The 25,664-nt window shown below is 44.6% G+C and overlaps 1 protein-coding gene and 1 long non-coding RNA gene across 4 annotated transcripts in view; one reads left to right on the top strand and one right to left on the bottom strand.

Moving 5' to 3' along the window:
- Positions 1 to 358: 358 nt before the first annotated feature.
- Positions 359 to 3,080, bottom strand: LOC308468312. 3 transcript variants are annotated; one of them, XR_013981553.1, is made up of 4 exons: positions 2,910 to 3,080; positions 1,976 to 2,132; positions 1,516 to 1,848; positions 359 to 626 (listed from the first exon to the last, which is right to left on the bottom strand). It is a non-coding gene; the product is annotated as an uncharacterized lncRNA (long non-coding RNA). The 3 variants fall into 3 exon arrangements; XR_013981554.1 differs by lacking the exon at positions 2,910 to 3,080 and adding an exon at positions 2,659 to 2,859; XR_013981552.1 differs by lacking the exon at positions 1,976 to 2,132 and having other exon boundaries at positions 1,516 to 1,827; positions 2,890 to 3,080.
- Positions 3,081 to 3,096: 16 nt separating this feature from the next.
- LOC308468310 (sodium/hydrogen exchanger 6-like) overlaps positions 3,097 to 25,664 on the top strand; it is a 47,291-nt gene continuing 24,723 nt past the window's right edge. Inside the window, 9 exon segments of the mRNA XM_080990452.1 lie at positions 3,097 to 3,367; positions 3,369 to 3,946; positions 12,439 to 12,638; positions 13,305 to 13,382; positions 16,593 to 16,669; positions 17,367 to 17,479; positions 21,667 to 21,772; positions 22,605 to 22,746; positions 24,719 to 24,824. Of these exon segments, the coding sequence (XP_080846578.1) occupies positions 3,156 to 3,367; positions 3,369 to 3,946; positions 12,439 to 12,638; positions 13,305 to 13,382; positions 16,593 to 16,669; positions 17,367 to 17,479; positions 21,667 to 21,772; positions 22,605 to 22,746; positions 24,719 to 24,824 (1,612 nt within the window). The 5' untranslated portion in view covers positions 3,097 to 3,155.

The raw sequence follows: 25,664 nt of genomic DNA, 5'->3' as shown, positions 1-25,664 counted from the left end.
TTAGTGTTAATATGTCTATGGCCATCTCTGTTGAAAATGGTAAATGCTTTATTTTCCTTGCTCTCTGGGGCAAGTGGCAAGGTATCAAAGTAACCATTTCTTTAGTCTGCACATTTAGATAATAAGACAGATATATTTGTGGGGTCCTTCAATACAGCTCTGACTTGATTGGGTAGATAAGATTGGGTAGAATCATAAAATCACAGAATTGAAAAGGACTCCAAGGGCATCTAATCTAATTCCCTGAAATGCAAGTTATTAAATTGCTAAATAAACTGCTTTTATTATTTCAGTTTCCATGCTGCTATTCCACTCACGACATAACAATAAAAAATACAAATCAATACATCATTAACAATAACAGTTTAAATGCTAATTTATTTCAAAACATAATATGGCAATCCAAATAAATAATTCATTTTGATAATATGGATGTTATATTTTAATTCATGATAAAATAAACTTTCAATCATGAAAACATATCAATTGATGTCTGTTGTTGTTGTTGTTGTTGTTGTTGTTGTTGTTGTGTCCGACTCTTCGTGACCCCATGGACCATATAAATCAGAATTGGATATTTGCTTGTTAAAATTAGTTCCTGACCTTGATCCCAAAGGAGCCTTGGTCTGTGGGAACATAATGATAAACATTTCCAGTACCATCAGATATAAACAGTTAAATAACCAGCAGCCAGTATGTGGCAGTAGTAACAAATAAAGTGCATAACACTTTTTTCCACAGAGGCTAAAAACTGAAGTGCACACAGTTTGTATTAGCTGGGTCACATACTATAAACGTGCACTAATTAATCCTTGCACAAAGTCATTCTGTGTTGGCAACAGGTGGTTTCAGTCACCTCCTTCAGTCTGGCTTCTCAACAACCATCACAACACCCCTCCCTTTCCCTGATCTCACCTGGGGGGTGGGCATAGCTAGGGCAGCCAAAAGGATACCCCCCAGCCCCCACCCAAAGGGAACCCTTGTATTTCGCCCCACCACCTTCTTTTCACCCCTGACCAAAATACTGGCAAGGGGCCTCCCCCCCCCCGTGTGGTCTCCAACCGTGGCTCTCAAATGGTGTGGCGGCAGGAGAGAATGGCATGTGTCAAAGAAGCATTTAAACATTTCAGTGCAGTATAGTATGCTATCAATTGATTGATTGATTGTAGAATATGGATAAACGTATTTTCAAAATGAGAGCAAGACCATCAAGTGACAATGAGGACAATCCTAGCTGTTTTCCAATGTTTCCGTTATCAGTAAAAAAATTACTATACTTTTCCATGTATAAGACTAGGATTTTTTTTACTAAAAATGTTAAAAGGGGGATAATCTTATACACGGGGGCAATCTCCCCCCATTTTCTTAATTTTGAGTCCCCCAAAATAGGGGGAATCTTATACACGGAAAAATACAGTATTTTTTTTTAATTATTCTGAAAGTGTCGGTCCACGGAAAAAAGTTTGAGCACCTATTATTTTTTTGGAGAACCACAGACAGCTTTAACACCTTCACCTTCATGAGTGATGTCAAAGTTACAGCGCCTGCTGTGTCTGTGTACAGACTGATACTGGACGGACATGTTTTGCTGCAGCTGGGGCAGAGGAAAGTGTCCGCTTTGGCTGCTGCAGGTGCACTATGGCAGTGCCTCTCTCTGCGCTCCTCCCAGCTGTCATTCCTCCTCTGGTCACTGCTGTGGATGCACCACCTGACCATCTGTCTCCAGGCACTGGCAGTCATCTGCAAAGGATTCCCACATGGCACGGTCTTTCAAAGCAGAACCAGTGAAGATCCTGTGTGAGTGTCTGGAGGCGGTTTGGATGGCGGCTAACAGATTGAGGTTAAATCCTGACAAGACAGAAGTACTGTTATTGGGGGACAGGGGAGAGGCTGGTGTGGAGGACTCCCTGGTCCTGAACGGGGTAACTGTTCTTGAAGGACCAGGTGCACAGCCTGGGAGTCATTTTGGACTTACCACTGTCCATGGAGGCGTAGGTCAATTCTGTGTCCAGGGCAGCTCCATCTGGGACGCAGGCTGAGCCCCTCCCTGCCCGCAGACTGTCTGGCCAGAGTGGTGCATGCTTTAGTTATCTCTCGCTTGGACTACTGCAACGTGCTCTACGTGGGGCTGCCTTTGAAGGTGACACGGAAACTGCAATTAATCCAGAATGCGGCAGCCAGACTGGGGACTGGGACTGGCTGCCAGGACCACATAACACCGGTCTTGAAAGACCCAAGTTGGCTCCCAGTACGTTTCCGAGCACAAATTCAAAGGGTCAGTGCTGACCTTGAAAGCCCTCAATGGCCTTGGCCCAGTAGACCTGAAGGAGTGCCTCCACCCCGGACGCCAGGGTCCCTCTCCAGCAAGAAGCGAAGTTACAGGGAACCAGGCAGAGGGCCTTCTTGGTGGTGGTGCCCACCCTGCGGAACGCCCTCCCAGCAGATGTCAAGGCAATAAGCAACTACCTGACTTTTAAAAGACATCTGAAGGCAGCCCTGTTTAGGGAAGTTTTGAATGACGGATGTTTTAATGTATTTTTAATCTTTGTTGGAAGCCGCCCAGAGTGGCTGGGAAACCCAGCCGGATGGGTGGGGTATAAATAAATTATGGTGATGATGTCATGTTTGTTGTAATAAGGAGGAATAGAGCTTCCACACCTGGATCTGCTGATCCTGTGGCTCCTGGGTGAGCCTGCCCTGGGCGCAATCACTCTCTTCCAAGGGGACCCACTCCGGAACGGGGCCATCTTTACCCGAGGGTGCAAGGGGGGTGGGGCACCCGGGCACTGATTTCTGCGGGGTGCCAGGTGCCTGCCGCTGAAGCCACCCAAGGTCTTAACTATCTACCTGTTATGAAATAATAAATAATTTGGATCAAGCTAGAAAAACAAAATACATACGGTATATGCCTAGGTATTACTGATGCTCCCTGGCCAGGGCAGGCCTCCCGGCGAGAAGTTGGGCTGCGGCACCCAAGCAGCCTGGCAGTGCCTGCTGGCCTATAGCAACGCCCTGCTCTCCATCCTCACCCCGTCCTGGGGGAAGCAGGTGCGTCCCTTGCTGGGGGAGGGGGAGCCCTTCCCCGCACCGGTTGTAGTCCCGCCTGCCCCGCGGACCAGGCTGGGAGCAGGAACGAGGCGGGGCTGCCCTTTCGCATGGAAGGGGCGAGGTTTCTGCAGCAGCCTCTTCCTTTTGGAAGGCGAAGCAGCGGGGCTGGATTAGAACAACGGCGGCGCTTGGCAGACGCAACTAAATTTGGGGGTGCTGGGCGGTTCTTTGCACCCCAGACGGCCCTGCATGATGTCACGTTTGTTGTAACAAGGAGGAATAGAGCTTCTTCCACACCGAGATCATCCTGCGGCCCCTGCGGCCGCCTCGCCTCCTGGGCGGGCCTGCGCCCTGGGCGCGACCGCTGCGCTTCCCAGGGGGACCCACTCCGGAGCCCACCCTGCGCTCCGCCGCGCGCCCGGCGCTGCTCTCCCCACGGCGCCTGCTCCTCGTGCGCCCCTGCTGGCCGCGCCTGCTCGGCCTGGGATCGGCGCTTCCTCCTCCCTCTCCAGTCCCGGCTGCGGGGAGGGAAGAAGCGGAGGGGGACCCGGAGGAGCCATGGCTGCCCTGGCCCAGCTGCCGCGGGGCGGCTGGAGAGGCGGGCCGGCGGGACACCTGGGGGACCCTGGCCGGCGGCAGCAGCGGCTGCTCCTGGGACTGCTGCTGGCGGCGGCGGGGCTGGGCGCCCGGGCAGAGCCGCTGCTGGCCTCCGGAGCGCGGCCCGTGGCGCTGGAGGAGGAGATTGTGTCCGAGAAGGCGGCCGAAGCCAGCCACCGCCAGGACAGCGCCAACCTGCTCATCTTCATCCTCCTGCTCACCCTCACCATCCTCACCATCTGGCTCTTCAAGCACCGCCGCGCGCGCTTCCTGCACGAGACGGGCCTGGCCATGATCTACGGTGGGTGCAGCGCGCCGCGCTGGGTGCAGGGAGGGAGGCTGGCAGAGACCCCCTGGCGGGCACCCGGGCCACTTTCCAAGGGGGCCCGTCGGCCATTTAGGAGCAGGGATGCAGGCGTGCCGGATGTACGTATGAGCTAAATGAGCTATAAGTTAGGGCCCCCCTCTCTTGGGGGCCCCCAAAAAAATGAAAGGGAAAAAATCCTGGATGTACATTTCCAAAATATAAGATAAAAAACAAATAAAATAAAACCTACATACAGCAACAGTGTGTTGTGTTGTGTAGGCTCCTATTTGTTATGTGCAAATTTCTTCAGGTACCTATTAGGTCCGTAAATTACCATATCATATATTCAATACAAAAAACAGTGGCAATTAGTTGTGGACAAAGGACAGCTGGACATAGAAAGGGCCCCATTAACTTCAGGAGCTGAGGGCTTCATCAAACCTCAATCCAGCCCTGGATGCAGCGCTGCTCCACTGTGGCGGCGCAGTGCTGCACCTCCCCCCCCTTTTGAGGCATCTTCCCTTGCTCCCACCGCCTGCCCACATCTGTGTGTGGAGCCCACGCCTAGGAGAGGGGCAGGGGGAATCGCTGGGGCCGTTATCAACGTGCCCGGCAGCGAGTCCACTGCCTACCTGTGCGCACACCTTTAGATTCAGGACCTGCACGGTTTCCTTCATGCATATGATGAAGCGAGCTGCTGCCTCCGAAATAAAGGTCGTGTTTATTAGCCCTCCGGGTATCGTGAAACCATTTGTTTTTCCATGTTCAGAGGCGCTCGTGAGCATAAGCAACAGGTAAGATGGTTGTATTGCTGCTCTTTCTGGAGCTTCCCACACAAGGTGAGGCTTGGTGACAGAATGGCTGGCCGAAAGGTGCCGGGGTTGAGACAACAGAGCTTCTTTTTCTGCCTTGCACTCCCTTTCACACAAAAATAAAAAGAAACGCCTGCCTTACTATGTAGTTGCCATTCTGCTCACAGTGCAGAATCCCTGAAACTGCCACACTCTTGCCCCGGACCTGCCACCCTGTGGGCAGTTTATGACCTTTGGACAGTGCTGCTGCGAGGTTAGGAAACAAATCCATTAGTTTGGGACTCCTGAGGACCCCACTATAGCTGTGAGATGGTGATTGGGTTTCCTCACTCTGACCGCATCTTATAGCGGGATTAATAGTCACAAAGTGTTTTACAATCGGCTCCTGTTAGAGCTGACATGGGGGGAAGTCCAGCCGGGATCACAAAGTGTTGCTCCCTAGTTCTCATGCACAGGATCACAGCTCAGAACCATAAGAAGAGCCTCCTGGATCAGAGCAAAGGCCCATCTAGCCCAGCATCCTGTTCTCAGTGACCAACCTGATGCCTGGAGGAGGCTCAAGCAGGACGGGACCCAATTGGGGTTCCCAGCAGTGGGCAGACAGCATTCTGCCTCCGAGAGCAAGGGAGCACCTACTGCGGATAGCCTTCTGCTCCATTAATTTGCCTAACCCTCTTCAGGATTAGTATGCTAGGTGTGTTATTATTCTCACCAGCCATCTTGGAGGTAGCTCTCTTTTAATCCTGTTTTTTACAGGCAGGGTGGGTTTGATTTAAATCAAATCAATTTAAATCACTAGTCAGTAGAAAGACTCATTCTTGCTGGTATATTCTTAATATTTACAACCAGACGAAGGTTTCCTTTTTAGAACATTAAATTTTCAGAGTCATTTTGACAGTTCTATAAAAAATTACTGTTTTAGTTATACTGTTAGAAATACATAGAAAGATAATTATGTAATTATGGTGAGGTTTAATAAGTTAACAGTTTACATTTGGACAACTTTTCAGCTGTACTTGATTGGAAGGAGAAAAATAATCATTTCCTTAATGACAATTTAAACAATTTATTTAACTAAAACAATAACATTATAGCATATGTATCCATGTTTGTGAACTGATGTAATTAAACGTTTTTTTAAAAAACAACACACACCTTAGACTGAGTTTTAGCACACATGAAAAACTTAAAACAAATCCTTATTTCCTGATGAATAGCCTCAGCACTATAATGTAACGTAGATAGAATACTATCTTTAGGAAGATTTTTCCTCCAAAAATATTTTATTTTAAAAATCCAATTTAAATCAAAAGAATCCTATTTAAATAAAAAAAAATCTGATTATATCAACAAAATCCTATTTTTTATTTCAAAAAATCATTGATTTCTCCCACCCTGCTTTATACAAATCTACGTTGTGGAATACTGTGTGTGGTTCTGGTGAAGGAGAAGGCAGAGCTGGAAAAGTTTCTGAGAAAGGCAACTGAAGTGATCAGGGGATGGCAGCCATTTTCGCTATGAGGAAAATGGACCTTTCTCACTTAGACATGATAAAGGACTGCAATTCTGTGTGGGAAAAGTGGGTGATTTTTTTTCTTCCCCCTCTCCTATAGGGCTAGAATCCAAGGTCATCCAATGAAGTGGATCCAATTTTTTTGATTTTTATTTTTAAATCATTGATTTTTATCCACCTTGTTTACAGGTGAGGGTGAGAGATTTTGACCTTCTGAAGGCTATCTAGTGAGTTTGTGGCCAAACAGGCATTTGAACTGAGAGTTCCCCAAATCCAGTATTGTACAGTGGTACCTCGGGTTACAGACGCTTCAGGTTACAGACTCCGCTAACCCAGAAATAGTACCTTGGGTTAAGAACTTTGCTTCAGGATGAGAACAGAAATTGTGCTCTGGCGGCGCGGAGGCAGCAGGAGGCCCCATTAGCTAAAGTGGTACCTCTGGTTAAGAACAGTTTCAGGTCAAGAACAGACCTCCAGAACGAATTAAGTACCACTGTACAGTGGTGCCTCGCAAGACGAAATTAATCCGTTCCGCGAGAGTCTTCATCTAGCGGTTTTTTCGTCTTGCGAAGCAACCCTATTAGCGGCTTAACGGATTAGCACTATTAGCGGTTTAGCGGCTATTAAAGGCTTAAAGGCTTAGGGGATTAGCTGCTAAAAGGCTATTAAAGGCTTAGCAGATTAGATAAAGGGGGGGGGGGAGCGAAAAAAAAATCTCTAGACTCGCAAGACATTTTCGTCTTGCGAAGCAAGCCCATAGGGGAATTCGTCCTGCGAAGCAACTCAAAAACGGAAAACCCTTTCGTCTAGCGGGTTTTCCGTCTTGCGAGGCATTCGTCTTGCGGGGCACCACTGTATTCTAGATCCTGACTGGTAACAAGCTTTCTCTTTCGAACATAGGAATCCCTTAACTTTGGCAGGGCCAGTAATGCTTGTACACATATACCATTAATCTGTTCTTCCTTCCAGTGCTGCTTTAAACATTTTTTTAGAGAGCTGATGGGAAATTGACAGCATTTCCTTTGCTACCTCTCCAGTGCATGACTTGTGACACTTGGTTATTTTACTAGGGTAGTCACAAGAATGGTGCTGGAAAATTAAAGACCTTAAACTCTTCGGAGAGAAAGCTGATTGCTCAACAGAAACAAACTAAAAACTGCAAGAAGTTTAAATTACTTTGTCTTAGATTCCCAAGTGATCAGGCTAGATATATCTGAGCTTGCTTATTACGAAGTTGCTAACTGAGCAAGGAAGCAAACATAACACCTGAGTTATATATAGAGAATGGTCTGCAAACATTTGGAAGGGTTGTGTGCTACATATTTTTAAGAATTGGTGCCAATGCAGACCTATGTTCCTATTTTAAAAGTTTGCAATAGATTATTGTACTTTCTTTGTAATTCCAGTGCTTGCCATGGGGCCCAGTGACTTGAGCATGGACATGGGAGACCCCCCAAAGTCCGGCCAGCTGCAGAGGTTTTTGGGTAGTCCACAAAAGCAAGAATTTTGTGGCACTGTGAACAGTAATGCCACTACAAATCTGGTAGTTTTCAGGGTGGCCTGAGACACACTGTCTTTATCACAGAGTTGTTATGAAGCTGAAAGAAAAACACTTATAAATTGATTCTTAAGAACTGTAAAGCCATTTGTAATAGTGGGAAAAGATTTGGAGGGATCACTGTGGTAGTTGAGCATATAACCACATATATGCATATATATAAGGGTGGTTCTTGTGATATCTTTTGTTATTGATTAGAGTCCTGAGGTCCTTGTGTGAAGAGCCTGTTGGTGTCACCTTTAGATAGTCAGGATGGGTAGAGATTTACTGTCACACGCATGCACAGATGTGTCTTGCTCTGGAGGCCAGGACCTGAACCCATGGCTTCAAGTTACAAGAAAGGAGGTTCCAACTAAACATCAGGAATAACCTTTTGACAGTAAGAACTGTTTGACAGCGGAACAGACTCCCTTAGGAGGTAGTGGGCTCTTCTTCCTTGGAGGTTTTTAAGCAGAGCTTGGGTGGCCACTTGTCATGTATGATCTAGCTGAGATTCCTGCATTGAGAGGGTTGGACTAGATGGCCCCTGGGGTCCCTTCCAACTCTAAAATTCCAAGATCTGTGACCTGTGACTTGTTTCAGACTTCCCCTGGGAGTGAGATTAAATCCTTTTTCAAATCTTAACTTGAACTTCAAATGCCAGTTGAATGAATGAACCTCAGTTTCTGTGTATATAAACACACAAAAAGTGAAATCGGATTTTTATTCCTGACCCCATATGAAGGCTGTAAAAGGATAAAGGTGAAATGAGTGTCATTCTAAGATTGTTTTAGTATTACTTTCAGCACCTGCTGTGACTTCAGTTGGCTCCCAGAAGAAGTCCTCTGTGGTGGTATGGCTGCCACAAACTCCCCTCTGTGGGGCATGTAGACGATATTATCAGGACAACCTCAGTCACTTTCTCATGGGGTGCATGTAGGTTCTGCCTTGTTTCCAAGATGTATCCAGGATCAGCATCCTAGGTTTCTCTTAGGTCCAGTTCATGAGTCTCACCATGGACATATTTCTGTGGATAACTCAAATCCGTTTATTGTGAGGACCATGCCTGTACACAAACATCAACACAACAATAGTTAAAAAATATTAAAATTCATTACATACTACGCCAACAAAACCTTCATCCCACAAAATAGAAAGAGAGGGAAAACAAGCAACGAGTTAAACAGACGATGAAGGGGTCTTTACATTGTCATCCATAAATCTTTCCCTGGCTTTCATGGCCTTCATCACAAAAACCGCTACCACATGGGTAATACGTGGGTTTGCATCAACTAACAAAAATTTTACTCTATCTTCAGGATTGGTTATAGAGTTGGGTATAATTTGCAGCAATGCGTCTCTAAAGCCCGAGTAGATGGGGCAATAGAGGAGGTAATGTGTAAGATCCTCTTTAATTTTCATAAGGCAAGGGCATAAACGATGTTCTACTGGGGTTTTTGTGAATCTACCGGTCAGATATGCAGTTGGCAGTGTTTGAAACCGTGCCATAGTAAAGGCTCTCCGAAGGGTGGGATCAGTGATCTCCACCAAGTAGTTGGCACAGATTTTGACTGCTTTTACTCGAGGAAACCAGTAGGAAAACCCAGAGTTTTTTATCTTTGTGGAGTCCAAAAAGGCGTCTTTTTCAAAGATCCATTCCCGAACTTTATCAGGGCTCCACAATTTGAGGGTATTAAACTCAGGTAGATTGTATCTGGATAGGATATCTAGTAGGTTTTTATGCCAAGTAGTATTATTTTGTAATGATACAAAGGCTTGTTTAGCCAATAAGGTGTTCGGGGCATCTGTGAGGTTGGTGAAAAAACGCAGGAATCTTAAGTGGGCCCTGGCAGACACAGAAGGTAATCCTACTTCCACTCTTAGGTGAGCTGCCGGAGTACTCTGAGGGAGGCCTAGAATTCTTCTGAGGTAAAAATTTTGGAAGATTTCAAGCCGTTCTAACAGCTTCTGATTCCATCCCCAGAGTTCTACTCCATATAGCATCTGGGGAATCACTTTTCCAACAAAAGCTTTTAGTGCCGGGATCACCAGTTGCCCTCCCCTCGAATAGAAAAAGCTGAGCAGAGCACCGATTGTCCTACGTGTTAGAAGGGCTACAGTCTTGAAGTGGGCAAGCCAGCTAGATGTAGCTTGGAAAGTGATACCAAGATATTTAAAAAAAAGACACTGTTCAATTTTGTGTTCGTCTAAAGACCATCTAAACTGTGGATAACTCTTTCTTACATAAACTTTAAATGGTTATGTTTGTAATATCTTCCTAAAGTAACCACCCATTGAGAACCATATTGACCCTTAGCCAGCTGTTTGGGGAACACACACAAGGGGTGATTGCCCCCCCTTACCCAGAGGACCCAGAGGCACCCCTCCAGCTGATACACAAAGCTCATCTCCCCCTCTCTCATCAAATGATCAGTCTGAGATGAAGAAGGGGACGGTTGGCATTACTGTCAGGAGCTGCATCTCTTTTTTTCAAACAAACAATTTTTACATCACCGCTGCCAAAATTGATTTGTTCTTAGACAACTAGAAACATTTGCATAGATGGCTAAACCAGACCTCCAGACTAGGGACTAACCACCAGTAACTTATATCCTTTGTTGTGTATCTTTTATATTCGTTTTATATGTTTTTATATTTCTGTAAAACTGTCTTGCGTCGTTATTGAGAAAGATGGCTAAAGAGATTCAACAAATAATATCGTACTTAGATGTATTGGTTGCTTTCCCCTCTTGTTGGTTACCAGATCTTTCTGAGAAGTGAAGCAAGTGCTGTTTCTCAAGTCCTGTTCCATTCTCTCTCATATAGGCACTTTACCCATGTGCTCAGGGTACAGAGTACAGTGGTACCTTGATTCTCAAACTTAATCTGTTCCGGAAGTCTGTTCCAAAACCAAAGCTTTCTAAAAGCAAGATGCATTTTCCCATAGAAAGTAATGCAAAACGGATTAATCTGTTCCAGACTTTTAAAAACAACCCTAAAACAGCAATTGAACATGAATTTTACTATCTAACGAGACCATGGATCCATAAAATGAAAGCAATAAATGATGCAGTGCAGTCACACAGTCAGTCAATCAATCAGTAGCTGAACTGGGTACTACACAGTAACAAAAACAAAAAAGAGCCATGAAAACGCAAATGAATAGCAAAAACAGACAGACCTCAGTGTAACACTCAAAACAGAAGTGTGGCACTCAAAACAGATCATGTTTGGCTTCTGAAAAAAGTTCGCAAACCAGAACACTTCCTTCCGAGCTTGCAGTGTTTGGGTTCCAAGTTGTTTGAGTATCAAGGCATTTGAGAACCTAGGTACCACTGTAAAGCAAAGAGGTAGGTGACAGTGTCATGGAAATTTCCTTCCCTGAGCTTTTAAGAAGCCTCTGAGTTCCAAACAGTCAATTCAGATTGGGGGGGGGGGGCTTTCCAGAAGATCAGCATTATCAAATGGAATTCTGCTTTGTAGGGAACATTAACACCTGAGAAGCAGTGAAGAGGCTGATCTCCTGGAAGGAGGTGCCAGACCTGCGCAATGAAAAGGTTGTAGGAAGAGCCACCTAGTTCAGTATTTTCTACGCCTGCTGGTGGGCAGCATGGGTTCAGGCAGGGATGTGGAGATGCTGAGGATTGAACCAAGGACCTTTTGCATGCAATGTGTACACTTTTGCTTCTGAGCTATGGCTCTTCCTTCCTTCTTCCTTCCTTCCTGGGAGGCAGGCAGGCTAACTGAGTGCAGCCTTCTTTTAGCAAGCTGGCCCAGCCCGGCCAATGCCTTAGGATGCTTCTTGTAGCACCAACCCCAGAAACGCTGCCCCTTCTCTGTCAGGGGACACTAGCCACTTCCTTGCTCCCAGGCTACTCCGCTGTTGCTCAGCCTTCCTCTCTCCTCTCCCCTCTTGCTCCCTTTAGTCAATCTGTTATGCAAGATAGTTCCTAATAGCATCATGAGCATGTGTCATGTGAGCATGGAGGGTTTGTCTAAGTGTTTCTCTCGCTATTTTTATGAGTCCTTATAGTAATTAAGTGCCTTGGAACTACAGACAGTTCAAGTTCCTTGTAGTCTGTACTTGCACATTTTTTAAAATGTGTTTACTTTGTGCATACATCACAGTTTCACATGTGCACTTTACAAATGTGGCAAACAAAGCGGTTCTTTGAGTGTTACATCCTGAGATCTTGTAGCCCCAAGCCTTAAAATCTCTTGGCTGTGGCTGCAGTTCTTCTCATTCAGCGCTCCCTTTCACTTTATTTATTTACAGTATTTATATACTGCCCACTAACAGGAATTCTCCCAGTAGCTTGCAGGTTAAAAAGGAAGACGCTAAACTATAAAAATAGAACATGAAACACAAAATCTAAAACGGCCTTTGTGAGCCTAGCACTCTCCTGATCAAAACTTCTCCCATCAGTCCAAAACAATACTCACCAGCCCTGGTCAGCATGATCTTGCTTTCTGGGGCTGATGGCAGCGGTCGTCCAAAATATCTGAAGGGTGCCTGTCAGGTGTGGTTTGATCAAAACAAAATACAACCACAGCAGCAGAGTAAAACCGTTGGCAGAAGACAACCGTGCAGACACTGAAAGAGCACTGAATTTACTATTCACAGGTGTCCTGGTGGGTGTTGTCCTTCGCTATGGCATCCACATTCCTAGTGATATCAACAACGTGACTTTAAGCTGCCCAGTGCAGACCAGCCCTGCAACTCTGTTGGTAAACCTCAGTGGGAAGTTCTACGAGTATACCCTGAAAGGGGAAATCAGTTCCCACGAACCTAATAACGTTCAGGATAATGAGATGCTCAGAAAGGTAAGCTGGTTTTCTCCCTTCTCTTCTTTGCCCCTCCACCCTAGAAAGGGTTTCTCAGTTCCACCTCTGGCTTTCCAAACCAGTCTGGTTGGGCTGGGCTGACCAGGGCCAGTGGGCCCTGAAGCAACCAAGCAAGAAACCTGGTTTGGTAGGCTTTCTCATGTATCTCCTCCTCCTCCTCCTCCACCATCATCATCCCACTGGTCCTTCTGTGTTCTGTTATGGAAACCTGTTCATGTGCCCTGAACTCCTTTCTCATCCTTGGCTGCCCACCCTCATGCACTCCAAGGTAATTAGCTAATAGCACTATCTATTTCATCTTAAATTCCTTAGGTAGAGCCTCCAGAATGGAAGTTTCCTGTGTGTAGCCTTCTCCTTTTTTTCTCCCTGTACACACAAGTCACATTTCTGTATTACCTAAAACTTTCCAGTTCCAGGTATGGTGAAGGGTGTTCCTGTTTAGAGTAATGGGAGCTTTTTCTTGTGAAATTATCCATTGTTCCCAGGTTGTAAAAGCCAAACATTTGGCTCCCTGAAGCAGTTGTGTTTGCTAACGTTTTTATTCTTGATTTAAAGTGAACTTAATTAAGCTTTATATACAGTCTTATGTAAAACTTTCCTTACCTGGATTTTTATTCGTTCTTTTTCAAAAAAAAACTTCTACAGGTGACATTCGATCCAGAAGTATTCTTCAACATCTTGCTCCCTCCAATTATATTTTATGCAGGATACAGCTTGAAAAGGGTATGTCCTTCCTCATTTAAACCGATGCTTTAATATGTTGAAAGAAATTCTGGTGCTTTTACACCTTTGTCAGATGTGAATTCTGCTCTATCCTGTAGGCTCAGGTAATGATGCTGTCCATCTCAGCATTAATGTGTTAAAGGTGAAGGGACCCCTGACCATTAGGTTCAGTCATGGCCGACTCTGGGGTTGCGGCGCTCATCTCGCTTTATTGGCCGAGGGAGCCGGCGTACAGCTTCCGGGTCATGTGGCCAGCAGGACTAAGCCATTTCTGGCGAACCAGAGCAGCGCACGGAAACGCCGTTTACCTTCCTGCCGGAGTGGTACCTATTTATCTACTTGCACTTTGACGTGCTTTTGAACTGCTAGGTTGGCAGGAGCAGGGACCAAGCAACGGGAGGACACAAAGCTTCGTTTAAAAAGCTGTAGAGCTATTATAACTGTTTGCAGGCCTAGCCCACTTATTGAGCAAAACAACAAATTAGCACACCTCCTGCCCCCACCTGCTACCTCTCCCCCTTGCCTTACTTTTAATGTCTGGGCCCCTCCCCCTCCTTGGCCCTTCCTCAGAGTAAGGTGTTGCAGGAGAACTGGCCCAGGAGGATGCAGCCTGTGCTGCCATCACTTTTCTGGAATGGCAGAAATGTTGCCACATGTCCGGAATTTGGAAGTCTATACAGTATTTTAGAAGTCTATATTTTTGCATTTCCCCCCCAAAATAGCTCAAAAACTTATCAGTTATCCAGTTATCTTTGAGATTTTGCTAAAAAGCTCAACCACTTTGTTCAAAACTAAAAAAGCTCAACAATCTTTGTGTCCAGATTTTGACTTTTTGAAATATGGCAACCCTATTTAACTTTCAAAGTTATTTTAAACTTTTAAGTGATGCTTCAGAAGAATTTAAAAAGTGAAGGGGAGAAGGAGAGGAGCAGCAACACAACACCCTGTCTTCTTATGCCACCCATGCCAACTTGTGCAACCTGTCCTGTGACTGAAAACAGGCTTTCTTGCACATCCAGGTATTGTTTGTAATGAATGGGACCTGCAGCAAAATGGAACGTTCTTGTTCCAGTCAACCAGCCATGCTGTCCTCCACAACACACTCTTCATTCCCCCCTCACACCCCATTTTCAACTCCCCCTCCCCGTGTACCACCTTTTTAGCATTTCATGGCCAATGAGTGCACACAGTTACTGAGTGGGTTTCTCCTCCTCATCTTTCTTCTCCTTATATTTTTAAACTTCTGGCAACCACAGGGTTCCTGTGAGTCTGCGCATGATTGATGCTGCTTTAGCTAGATGAGCCATGGTACTCATGTGGGATAATTTCTGCTGCAAGGAGTTTTTGTATTTGTATAGGCTTCCTATGCTGTTTAGAATGTGTTACGTTGTGGGCAGTGAACCTCCATCTGAATCACAACTCCTCCGCCCCAATCAGGGCCTTGCTGGCTGGGGTTGATGGATGCTGAAATCCAGCAATGTTTGGGGGGGCCACAGGTTCCCCTCCTCAGGGGCAGGTTTTTTGTTGTTTATATGGGTGATAATCATTCCAACTTGGTTGACGTGGGAGTCCAGTGGAGCAATCTTGTGCATCTTTTGAACTCTGTTTTAAGCAATTGTTCAGACAGCTATTGAACTCAGAACAATATTTTGGAACCTTTGGAAGCTTCCAAATTCTGAATTCATTGCAAGGCTCTTTCGCCTCTCATATCTAGCCAACAACAATCTATGGAGAACCTGCTCTTAATGAAACATTTTAGAAAAAGCAGAGGTTGGGCATACTTTCACTCTGAAATGCTTGGCTGAAAGTTCCAGCTTCCTTAGGAGTCCGCCCCCCCCCCGCCCCCAAATCAGATGATAAACTGTGGTCATGTGAAACCTTTAAGATTATATAAATGAATAACTGTTTGATCATTAGTTGTGGCTGTTTGTTCTTTGTAGTAATACTTACATTATAGACATGTGCACACAGTTGGCATCTGCCTGTTTGGATTTATTGTGGCAGGAATTGGCCCGGGTGAGCCTTGTGCCCTCTCCCTTCTGCTGCTCTCTTCTGGCATTGGCCACGACAAAGAATTCAGAAGCTTTTGCATCTTCCTGGCCCCATAGCTGGAGATGCTGGGTCCTTCTGCTTGTAAAGCAGGTGCTCTCCCACTGAGCTATGAACCTTTCTTCTGTCAGTGAAAATCACTGCAGTTGTCTTAGAACGGAAGGCTTGCTTTGCTGCTTGTGACCAGGGCTCCAGCGTTCTGTTCCTGACGGTGGCAGCCAGGTGCCTCTGAGATGCTCTTGGGCAGAGCCTGGAGGCCGTGGCTTTCCCTTGTTTGCTCTCAGCTATGCAGAGGGTTTTGCCACTGGAGGTTCAGCTGTTATAAGCTATTAGCTTTCTATATACCCATCCTCCACCAAGCTTTCTAACCCTTGTTAAAAGACCATCTAAACTAATGGCCTCCAACACATCTTTGGTAATGAGTTGCATAAATTAGTTATGCATGGTGCGAATAAGTGTTTTATTTATTTCTCCCTCTGTTTTTGGACTTCATGCCAGTTTGATTGGGTGGCCTCAACTTCCAGTATTCTGAGAGAAGGAGGGGAAATTCCCCTAGTGGGTGCCTGTTTCACTTCCAACCAGGCCAGTGCCTGCGTGTTGAGAAAAATGATTTCCATCTGAACATTATCAAAGGCTATCCTTTGTAATCCAAGGCTTCACATATGTCCCCTTCTACCCTGATTCTCAGTGTGGTAGTGACTGTCGTAGGAGTATAATTTACTTGAAGGAGCCACGGGGATTATGACTTTTCTAGACAGGATGAATTGTAAAATCACCTACTTCTGACCAAGCAGTGTGCAAGCCTATAAGCCTGTGGAGTCCACCCCCAGTCTTCTCTCCTCGCCAGTACTCGTTTATTCTTTGCCCTAAGCACTGTATTGGGGGAAAGCCAGAAGCAACGGTAGTGCCTCTAAACTATAACCAAGTAGGTTGTAAAAATAAAGATTACAGCCGGACTCTGTAAGAGCTGGGGACCCACTGCATCTCCCAAGCATGTGCCACCCTCTTTATTTTATTTCTCTGCTTGGGGGTGCATGGCCTGAGCTAATGGAGAGATTGCGCATTTTGGAACAAGTAATCAAGAATCCACTTGAACAAGTATTTGACCCTCGGCTCTGAAGCAGTTTAATTTAATGGAAGACTCTCTTGCTTGCCTCTTAGCGGCATTTCTTTCGAAACCTGGGATCCATCTTGGCATACGCTTTCCTCGGAACGGCCATTTCCTGCTTTGTGATAGGGTGAGTGTTTGCTTTGTTCCTCTAGACTTCTTGAAAATGGAAGGAGAATGGATCATGATGGGTGTAGGAATTCTGAAGGGTGTGTATGGTCCCCTTTGAGCAGCTGTTTAGTATTCACCAGATGTAGAAAGCATTCTTATTTCTCTGTGGTTTTTTTGTTATTAAGCTTAGGAATCTGAAGGTGCTAAATGTGCAGTTTAAAATCAGTGTTGTTATTGTACTTGAGAAGATTATCACATTAATATTCATTTATCCTGCCCTGGACCAGCATTTAACAAAATGCTGTGTTAGTGCATTTTGTAATGTTACAAGCTATCTGACTTTGCTACTCAGTTATCTATTTTTACGTGGGCTGTGGTATTTTTTGTATTGTGACTTTACTGTTGTTTTCATTAATCATAGTCTAGTAATGAATTGCAATTGTTGGGAATAATTTTCTGTACAGTTACATTTTGCTGATTTTGAGAGTTGATTTTATCATGTAATATCAGAAGCAAAATATTGAATATTACCTTACTTTATTTAAGTTTATTTTACTAGTCATATTTTTTGGTTACAACTTATTTGTATTGGACCAGATTGATGTAGGTTGTGTGGCCTTTATACTGCCTTGTCTATAGCAATGTTGGAAGGCAGTATACAAATTAAATGAGAAATGAGAAAATGTTACCTGTCCATGTTCCTGTTGAATCACCAGGTCCATCATGTATGGCTGTGTTTCTCTGATGAAGGTGATGGGACAGCTTGGAGGAGATTTCTACTTTACTGACTGCCTCTTGTTCGGTGCCATTGCCTCTGCTACTGACCCAGGTGTGTTGCAGACTTGGGCCAGATGTTCCACGGAAGATATTCCTTGGATCCCAGCTCACTTTTTGTTCTTGGGTTTTTCTGTCTCCTACAAGAGTGGAGATAGTTTTTGGTTTTTTAAAATGATTTTTATTGAATTTTGCATCTTTTTTAACATAATCACAACTAACAATATAAACACAAAATAAATTCTCGATTACCCCCTTCCCCCAACTTCCCTTCCTGGTTTCTTACACATTCATTTCTCCTGCTTATTATTTATTTTGTTCTTAACCTCATTTTTATATTTTTGCTTTTTGTTTTGCTAATTGTAAGTGTTTAATCAAACACTGGCGTGCTCTGGTCCATGGGGTCACGAAGAGTCGGACACGACTAAACGACTAAACAACAACAACAATCAAACACTGCAAGTGAATTCATTTCCTTACATTGTTTCTGTAGATAAAAGGTTCCCAGTCTTTTTAAAAGTCTCTATTGTCCTTATCTTTTAATCTTTCAGTTAGCTTCACCATTTCAGCATACACCATCTGTTTTTCTTGCCACTGTTCTTTCGCAAGTATTTCATCATTTTCCCATCTTTCGGCTAGCAAAATCCTAGTCGCTGTTGTAGCAGACATAAATAAATTCTTCTTATTTTTTGGCAGATATTTGCCTGAAATGCGTAATAAAAAAGCTTCTGGTTTTTTTTTAATAAGATATTTATTAAGGTTTTTTTAAAATATTACAAAAAAATAAAAAAAAATGACAAAAATACAAAATAAAAATAGTTAAAAACACACAGATTTTCCATTACTTATTTTCCTTTGACTTATTTCCCGGACCTCCTCATACCTCCCTTTTTTGTATTCCACTTCAATCTGTTGGTTCAGCAAATCCTTTAAAAGTAATAATATTAAATTTTTACCTATTTATAACCCTTTTTTCATATTCCCTTAAAGCATTACAGCTGGAAACCACTTAATTACTATCCAACATCATTCTAACATTCATTAATTTTACAATATTTCTGTAGATAATCTTTGAATTTCTTCCAATCTTCTTCCACTGACTCTTCGCCCTGGTCTCGGATTCTGCCAGTCATTTCTGCCAGTTCCGTAAAAAGCTTCTGGCCTCCCAACAAAAGTTAACTTAAACATTTTTTTATTTCATTATAAATCATTTCCCAGTAATTTTAAATTATTTTACAATTCCACCACATATGAAAAAACATACCTTCCTTTCCTTTACATTTCCAGCACTTATTGGAGCCTGTTCTATACATTTTTGCCATTTTCACAGGTGTGATATACCATTGATACATCATTTTCATATAATTCTCTTTTAACAATATACAGTACAGTCAGTAAATTTTAAATTGGCTTTCCATAATTTTTCCCAATCTTCCATTTGTATATTGTGTCCTATATCTTGTGCCCATTTAATCACTACAGATTTGACATCTTTATCTTTAGTCCCCCATTCTAACAATAAATTGTACATTTTCTTTAAGAGTTTATTATTATCACCTACAATTTCTCTTTGAAATCTAGATATAGTGTATCCAAATCCTTTCTTATTACCTAAGAGTGGAGATAGTTTTTTAAAGTTGAGAATGGGCAGGCATAAGAACACAAGAAAAGCGCAGCTGGTCGGATCACGGTGCAGCACCCTCTTTCTCGCAGTGGCTGGCCAGATGTTTCCTCTAGCAAGCCCACCAGGGCATCATGGCCATAGTCCCCTCCTGCGTGTGTTTTCATGGCAACTGGCAGTTCCAGTTGTGTTCTGCTCCTAGAGGCAGTGCTTAGTATACCTGACATCCATAAATTTGTCTAATCTCCTTTTAAAGTTCCTGGCCACCAGCACATAATGTGGCAACAGATTCTATTGTCAAACCTTTTGAAAGGAGTATTTGCTTTGTTGTCTTGCCTTGAATAGCCCACCGTTCCACTTCATTGGATGACCTTGGATTCTAGCCCTATAGGAGAGGGGGAAGAAAAAATCACCCACTTTTCCCACACAGAATTGCATAGTCCTTTATCATGTCTAAGTGAGAAAGGTCCATTTTCCTCATAGGGAAAATGGCTGCCATCCCCTGATCATTTCAGTTGCCCTTCTCAGAAACTTTTCCAGCTCTGCCTTCTCCTTCACCAGAACCGCACACAGTGTTCCGCAACGTAGATTTGTATAATGGTGTTACAATAACAGAGCTCCTATTTGTAGAACCTTTCCTGATGATCTGCATTGTCATGAGGAAGGGAATTTCTGTGGTCTCCCATGCTTTTCCTGTTACCAACATTAAAAAGGGGGAACCAAGGAAACCAGAATTTTCTGTTTATTACGTAAACACAAGACTTTCATTTCCACCTCCATGACATTGAATGGAATGTCTGTGTACTTAGAGACTTGAGCTGGGCTTAGGGCAGGTGCTACACGTAAGCCAGGCAGTCCAAAGGATTCGGTTTTCTTCCCTGCCCCCTGCTTTTTTATATTGATTGATAACAAATGGGATTTGGAGGGCTTTTATTGGTAACAAAGAGCACTTGAGCTCTCTCAGATTGTATGAAAAGTTTTACCGTATTTTTCGCTCCATAGAGCGCACCAGACCATAAGGCGCATCTAGTTTTTAGAGGGGGAAATCAAGGAAAAAAATCTTATTCCCCGCTCCCCAGCCCCAAAGAACAAAGAAGCCAAGACATTGAGCGGGATCCATCCTGCTGGCTGTCTTGGCTTCCTCTTTAGCCGCGCACAACCTCTCCTGCCGGAGGGGCTGCACGCGGCTATCTCTGAAGCCTTTGGAGCGCAGCGCGAGTTCCCACTGCATTCTGGAGGCTTCGGGCTCCAGGAGAGTCTTCAGCAAAAGGAACCTGAAGCCTCCGTAACGCAGCGGGAACTCGCGCTGCGCTCCGAAGGCCTTCAGGCGGCTATCCCTGAAGCCTGGAGAGCAAGAGGGGTCGGTGCGCACCGACGCCTCTCGCTCTCCAGGCTTCAGCGAAAGCAACGCAAAGCCTCTGGAGCTTCGGAGGCTTAGCGTTGCTATCATTGAAGCCAAGGAGCCCGCATTCGCTCCATAGGATGCAAACACATTTCCCCCCAATTTTTGGAGGGGAAAAAGTGCATTCTATAGAGAAAAAAATATGTGAGACTTGCCTCAGTCTGTGTGAGCTCTCTTTAGTGAAATTGAATCCCTTAAACATATTTGGGTGCACATATTGGTTTTGCTAGGTGATATAAACTAAGTTGAGATGCCTAAGTCTGTATTTTTCCATGTATAAGACGCTCCCATGTATAAGACGACCCCTGTTTTTTGAGCCCAAAATCAAGAAATAATTAATTGCAACAGTCTGTGTATAAGACAACCCCCAATTTTAAACTTTAAAATTTTTGGGAGAAATATAGTCTTATACGTACTTCATCACTAAAGAAAATGTACTTGAGCATGTGCTTAGGAAGAAGTGTTTCAGACAACTGGCTGTACAAATAATGGGGAGAACTTTAGAAAATACATACATACATACATACATACATAAAGTAACTGTACTTCTGAAGTAATCCTAACATAACAAATATCTTAGCAGTGGATTTATAATGTTAGGAGTCAGTCATCTTTGAGGGAAGATCTGGCTTTTTTCATGAGAAAGAAAGACCGTATAGAGAACAGCCAACCTAGTATATGAGTTAGGAACTGGCATGAGTTAGAAGCCCCCAGTTCAAATTACTGGAATGCCAGGAGGCAGTATGGTGTGGCGGCGTCAAGGCTAGAACTGGAGAGATCTGGGTTCAAATTCCAACACAGCCATAAAATTCAGTGATTGACCTGGGAGCATTACCCCTCTGTTTGTCTGATCTATATCACCACCTTGTTGTGAGGGTAAAATGGGAGAAAAACTAGAACAATGTACTCCTGAGCTATTGGGATATAAATGTGATGAAATAAGCCTCCACATCTACAACATGGGCAAAACAATACTGGCATCTCTACATTGAAGGGTTGCTGTCAGTATGTCTGAGATAATTAATACAAAGAGCTATGAGTAGTTTACTTAGATGAATGATTATGATAAACACAGGAAATGAAAAAGGCCCAGAAGAAACCCTTATGAAATAAATTTAGAATGATTGTCTCAGGGTGCTGGTAACAATACAGAATTCTTGCAAGAGCCCGTTGGTCTGAATTTCATTTTTCAACTTTCCTTTATTGTTTTCTTGGACAGTGACCGTACTTGCCATTTTCCACGAGCTTCAGGTGGATGTTGAACTGTATGCCCTTCTGTTTGGCGAAAGCGTCCTCAATGATGCCGTTGCCATTGTCCTGTCTTCGTAAGTTCTCTGTTGTCTTTCTCAAGGTTTAAGTAAGCGACATTTCACATGAGGCACTACGGATGTCATCTGGGAAGCCTCCATGCCAGCAGTAGGTGCCTCTGGGAACACAGAGTGCTGGCAAGGAAGCTGTAATTGGGAGGAACTGTAAGCGGTGTAAAAAGGGAAGCTACCTCCAAACCAAGGCATTGCTTGTTTTCAAAGGAACAACCCATTGTTTGTGTCCATTATAAGGTGAGCCTTGCTGGATCAGACCAAAGTCCATCTAGTCCAGCAACCTGATCCCTATTGTGGTTGACCAGATAGCGCCAGGATGCCCACGGGCAGAGTGTGTGGTTAACATGCTGTGGCTCCCCAGTAAATGGCATTCAGAGGTGTGCTGCTTCTGGACACAGTTGGAGGCAGCGGTGCTTCTGAATGGCAGTTGCCAGAAACCACAGGAGGGAGGGGGCTCTTCTGTTCAAACCCAGCCTGCGCGCTTCCTACAGGCATATGGCTGGCCACTGTGAAACTAGATGGGCCTGATCCAGCAGGTGCTTCTTGTGTTCTTATGACCTCGGGGTTCTATATTCCTGTCAAAACTAGACACCCAGATTCCCCATTCTCACCTGCACCCCTTTGATTGGAAAGGCAGCCAAGCATTCTCATGCACCTGTGCTTAGGTTAATGACTTTCCTTGCTCATAATATTTAAGATGCTGTTCTCTGCTGTGGACTGCTTCAGTTGCCCTGATGTTGAACAGGACTTTCCTGTTGCAGACAGCTGCCCTGCAATGCATCTGATATCCAGCAAGGTGTGCCAATGAGAAACCTTTGTGTTTGTTTGCATCCAGCTCCATTGTAGCCTACCAACCAGCAGGGGACAACAGCCACACTTTTGATTTAACGGCAATGTTCAAGTCCATTGGCATTTTCCTGGGGATCTTCAGCGGATCATTTGCCATGGGAGCAGCTACTGGAGTAGTGACTGCTTTGATATCCTTTAAGTTCAATGAGTGTTACTTGGCTTTCTAACTGCTTCATGCCTGTCAGGGAACTGCCATCAGTGCCGGAGGGAGAGAGCAAAAGCCAGAGGGATTCCAGAGAGCGTCCAGGGATCGGGAGAAGCAGCCCATCTTCTGGGGAAGAGAATCAGCGTAGCACCAGTGGAGAAGGGGGCAGATGGGGGAAGCGGCGAGGCGGTCCCATGACTCCTTGCCTGGACCAGCGGGGAGAGTAGGGGTCCTCCGTTGCCCACGCCCTCCTTGCGCAGAAGGCTTTCGCGCAGAGAGAGTAGGAGGAGACTAGGCGTCAAAGAGCTTATTTGCTGGAAGAAGTTTAAGAAACGCCCACTGACGGAAACTGCCAGCGATTGAGTCAGCCACGGGTGAGTGGCTGTCCAGACAGAAAAGGTTCACTTTGGCAACCCAGCCAGGTGTTTGCACCCAGCCGGGGAGATAAGCATCGGCTTACGCACGAGCAACCCCTACAACCATTACAATGTCTCTGCAAATTCGAACCATTTTTCTTCAGCATAATACAAGGGTGTGTAACTTTGGGAGAGGCAGGTGTAGTTCTAAATGCTTGTTAACAGCTTGGCTGAAAGATGCAAAAAGAACAACTCCACAGATAACTAAATGCGGAGAATGGTATGTGAAACTCTGGGATATTTTATGTGAACCACCCTGAGACCTTCGGGTATAGGGTGGTATAGAAATAATAATAATAATAATAATAATAATAATAATAATAATAATGCCTTAAATAAACTAGCCTGGGTCCTGCAGGTGAAACAGGCAGCACAAAATGGCATTCTGCTTAGAAAGGAATGGGCTTGCTTCCTCTAATCCTGGAATGGAAGATAAGATTATATACTAAGAGCTCTGTTTCCATTACAGTGGTACCTCAGGTTACATACGCTTCAGGTTACAGACTCCGCTAACCCAGAAATAGTACCTCGGGTTAAGAACTTTGCTTCAGGTTGAGAACAGAAATTGCACAGCAGCAGCAACAGGAGGCCCCATTAGCTAAAGTGGTACCTCAGGTTAAGAACAGTTTCAGGTTAAGAACGGACCTCCAGAACGAATTAAGTACTTAACCCGAGGTACCACTGTGGGGGGAGGTAGTACATAAGCAAACACACGTTTGTATCCTTTTTTGTGTAACTTGAATTTTGGTGCCATTTTGAATCAAGATGGCAGACTGAAATGTGACTTTGCCCGCGTTTTGTCATAGATCAAGCCATCTTCTGTGATATTGTCACCAAACTTGACACAAGGCTTTCTGAGGTGGGGATGGGGGTCTATGTTGAAGTTCAGGTGCCAGGCACCATTTTGGATCAAGATGGCAAACAAACTTGGTTTTGGTGTGACACTTCCCATTTTTTTGGCATAGGCTTGGCTGGCTCTTGAGATAAAACTCAGCGCCAAACCTCCGTACAAGGGTTCCTGACAAGGGGATGGCAGACTTTGTCACCATTAGGATCCTGGACACCATTATGAATCAAGATGGCAGACCAGAACATCACTTGGCACATTTCTTGACATATGTTTGGCTTCCTCTTAAGATATCATCACCAAACTCAGCACAAGGGTTCTTGAGGAGGTGGTGGTGGTCTTTGTCAATATTTGGACTCCAGGAGCCATTTTGAATGAAGCTGGTTTATTGAAATGGGACTTAGGTGTAACCACTTGATTTTTGGTGTGTTGGGTCCAAACTCAGAAATTACACTATCAGTTGGGGGGGGGGGTTATTTTATTGTTATTTCTAAAAGCTACGGATACTTCCTGCTAGCAAAGAATGAATCAGCAGGGTAACAGTGCAAATAATCAATATGCATATATGACTGTCCTTTGGGGCCTGAATAATCAAATTGGGAGATTACTTGCTTCTTGCTCTATTTTCCCCTGCTGAATATTTTCATCCGCAGAGGAGCCCACCTGTGTCTTTTCCTTAACCCCTCTGTCACGTCACCAAATTCACCAAACTCCGTGAGTTCCAGCTGCTGGAAACAGGCTTGTTTTTCCTGATGTCTTGGAGCACCTTTCTGTTGGCTGAAGCTTGTGGCTTTACAGGTAAGCTATGGCCTGTCTGCTTGTCTGGGTGTGTTGGATTGCTTGATGGGATGGATAACAGTTACAGAGTCTTAGAATTGGAACTGTGTAGAGTTGGAAGGGACCCCAAGGATCATCTAGTCCAACCCCCTGCAATGCAGAAATCTCAGCTAGATCATCCCTGACAGATGGCCATCCCTCTGCTTTAAAACATCCAAGGAAGGAGAGCCCACCACCTCCCAAGGGAGACTGTTCCACTGTTGAACAGATCGTACTGTCAGAAGTGTCTTCCTGATGTTTAGTCAGAATCTCCTTTCTTGTAACTTGAAGCCATTGGTTTGAGTCCTACCTTCTGGAACAGGAGAAAACAAGCTTGCTCCCTCTTCCATGGGACAGCCCTCAATATATTTGAAGATGGCTCTCATATCTCTTCTGAGTCTCCTCCAGGCTAAACATACCCAACTCCTTCAACCATTCCTCATAAGGCTCAGTTTCCAGACCCTGGATCATCTTGGTCGCCCTCCTCTGCACACCGGCTTGTCAATATTCTTCTTAAATAGTCAGATAGATGATCCCCTTGTTGTCAGTGAGGCAACTGAGGAATTTGTTGGACCTTATATTCCCGGCAGAGTTTGAGTTCTATCAGATATTGAGGGAGCTCAAGTCTCCGATTACTATTATATATCTCCTTTTTCTAACATATTTGGTGTGGCACAGAAGCCTGCAGTGTACAGGTGTATCCTCCCCCACCCCCTTAAACCAGCAATCAGACTCGAAGTAAGACAGCTTCTTGAGTTCCTGTGGTTCTGCGAACCCAGACCTGCCCAGTCATCTGTTTCTGTGCCATTCTTTATGGGAAAG

This window comes from Podarcis pityusensis (assembly GCF_964106645.2).
Source record: "Podarcis pityusensis genome assembly, chromosome: Z".
NCBI lineage: Eukaryota > Metazoa > Chordata > Lepidosauria > Squamata > Lacertidae > Podarcis > Podarcis pityusensis.
Note: the sequence above shows the minus strand (reverse complement) of the source record. Positions and strands in the feature narration are given on the sequence as shown.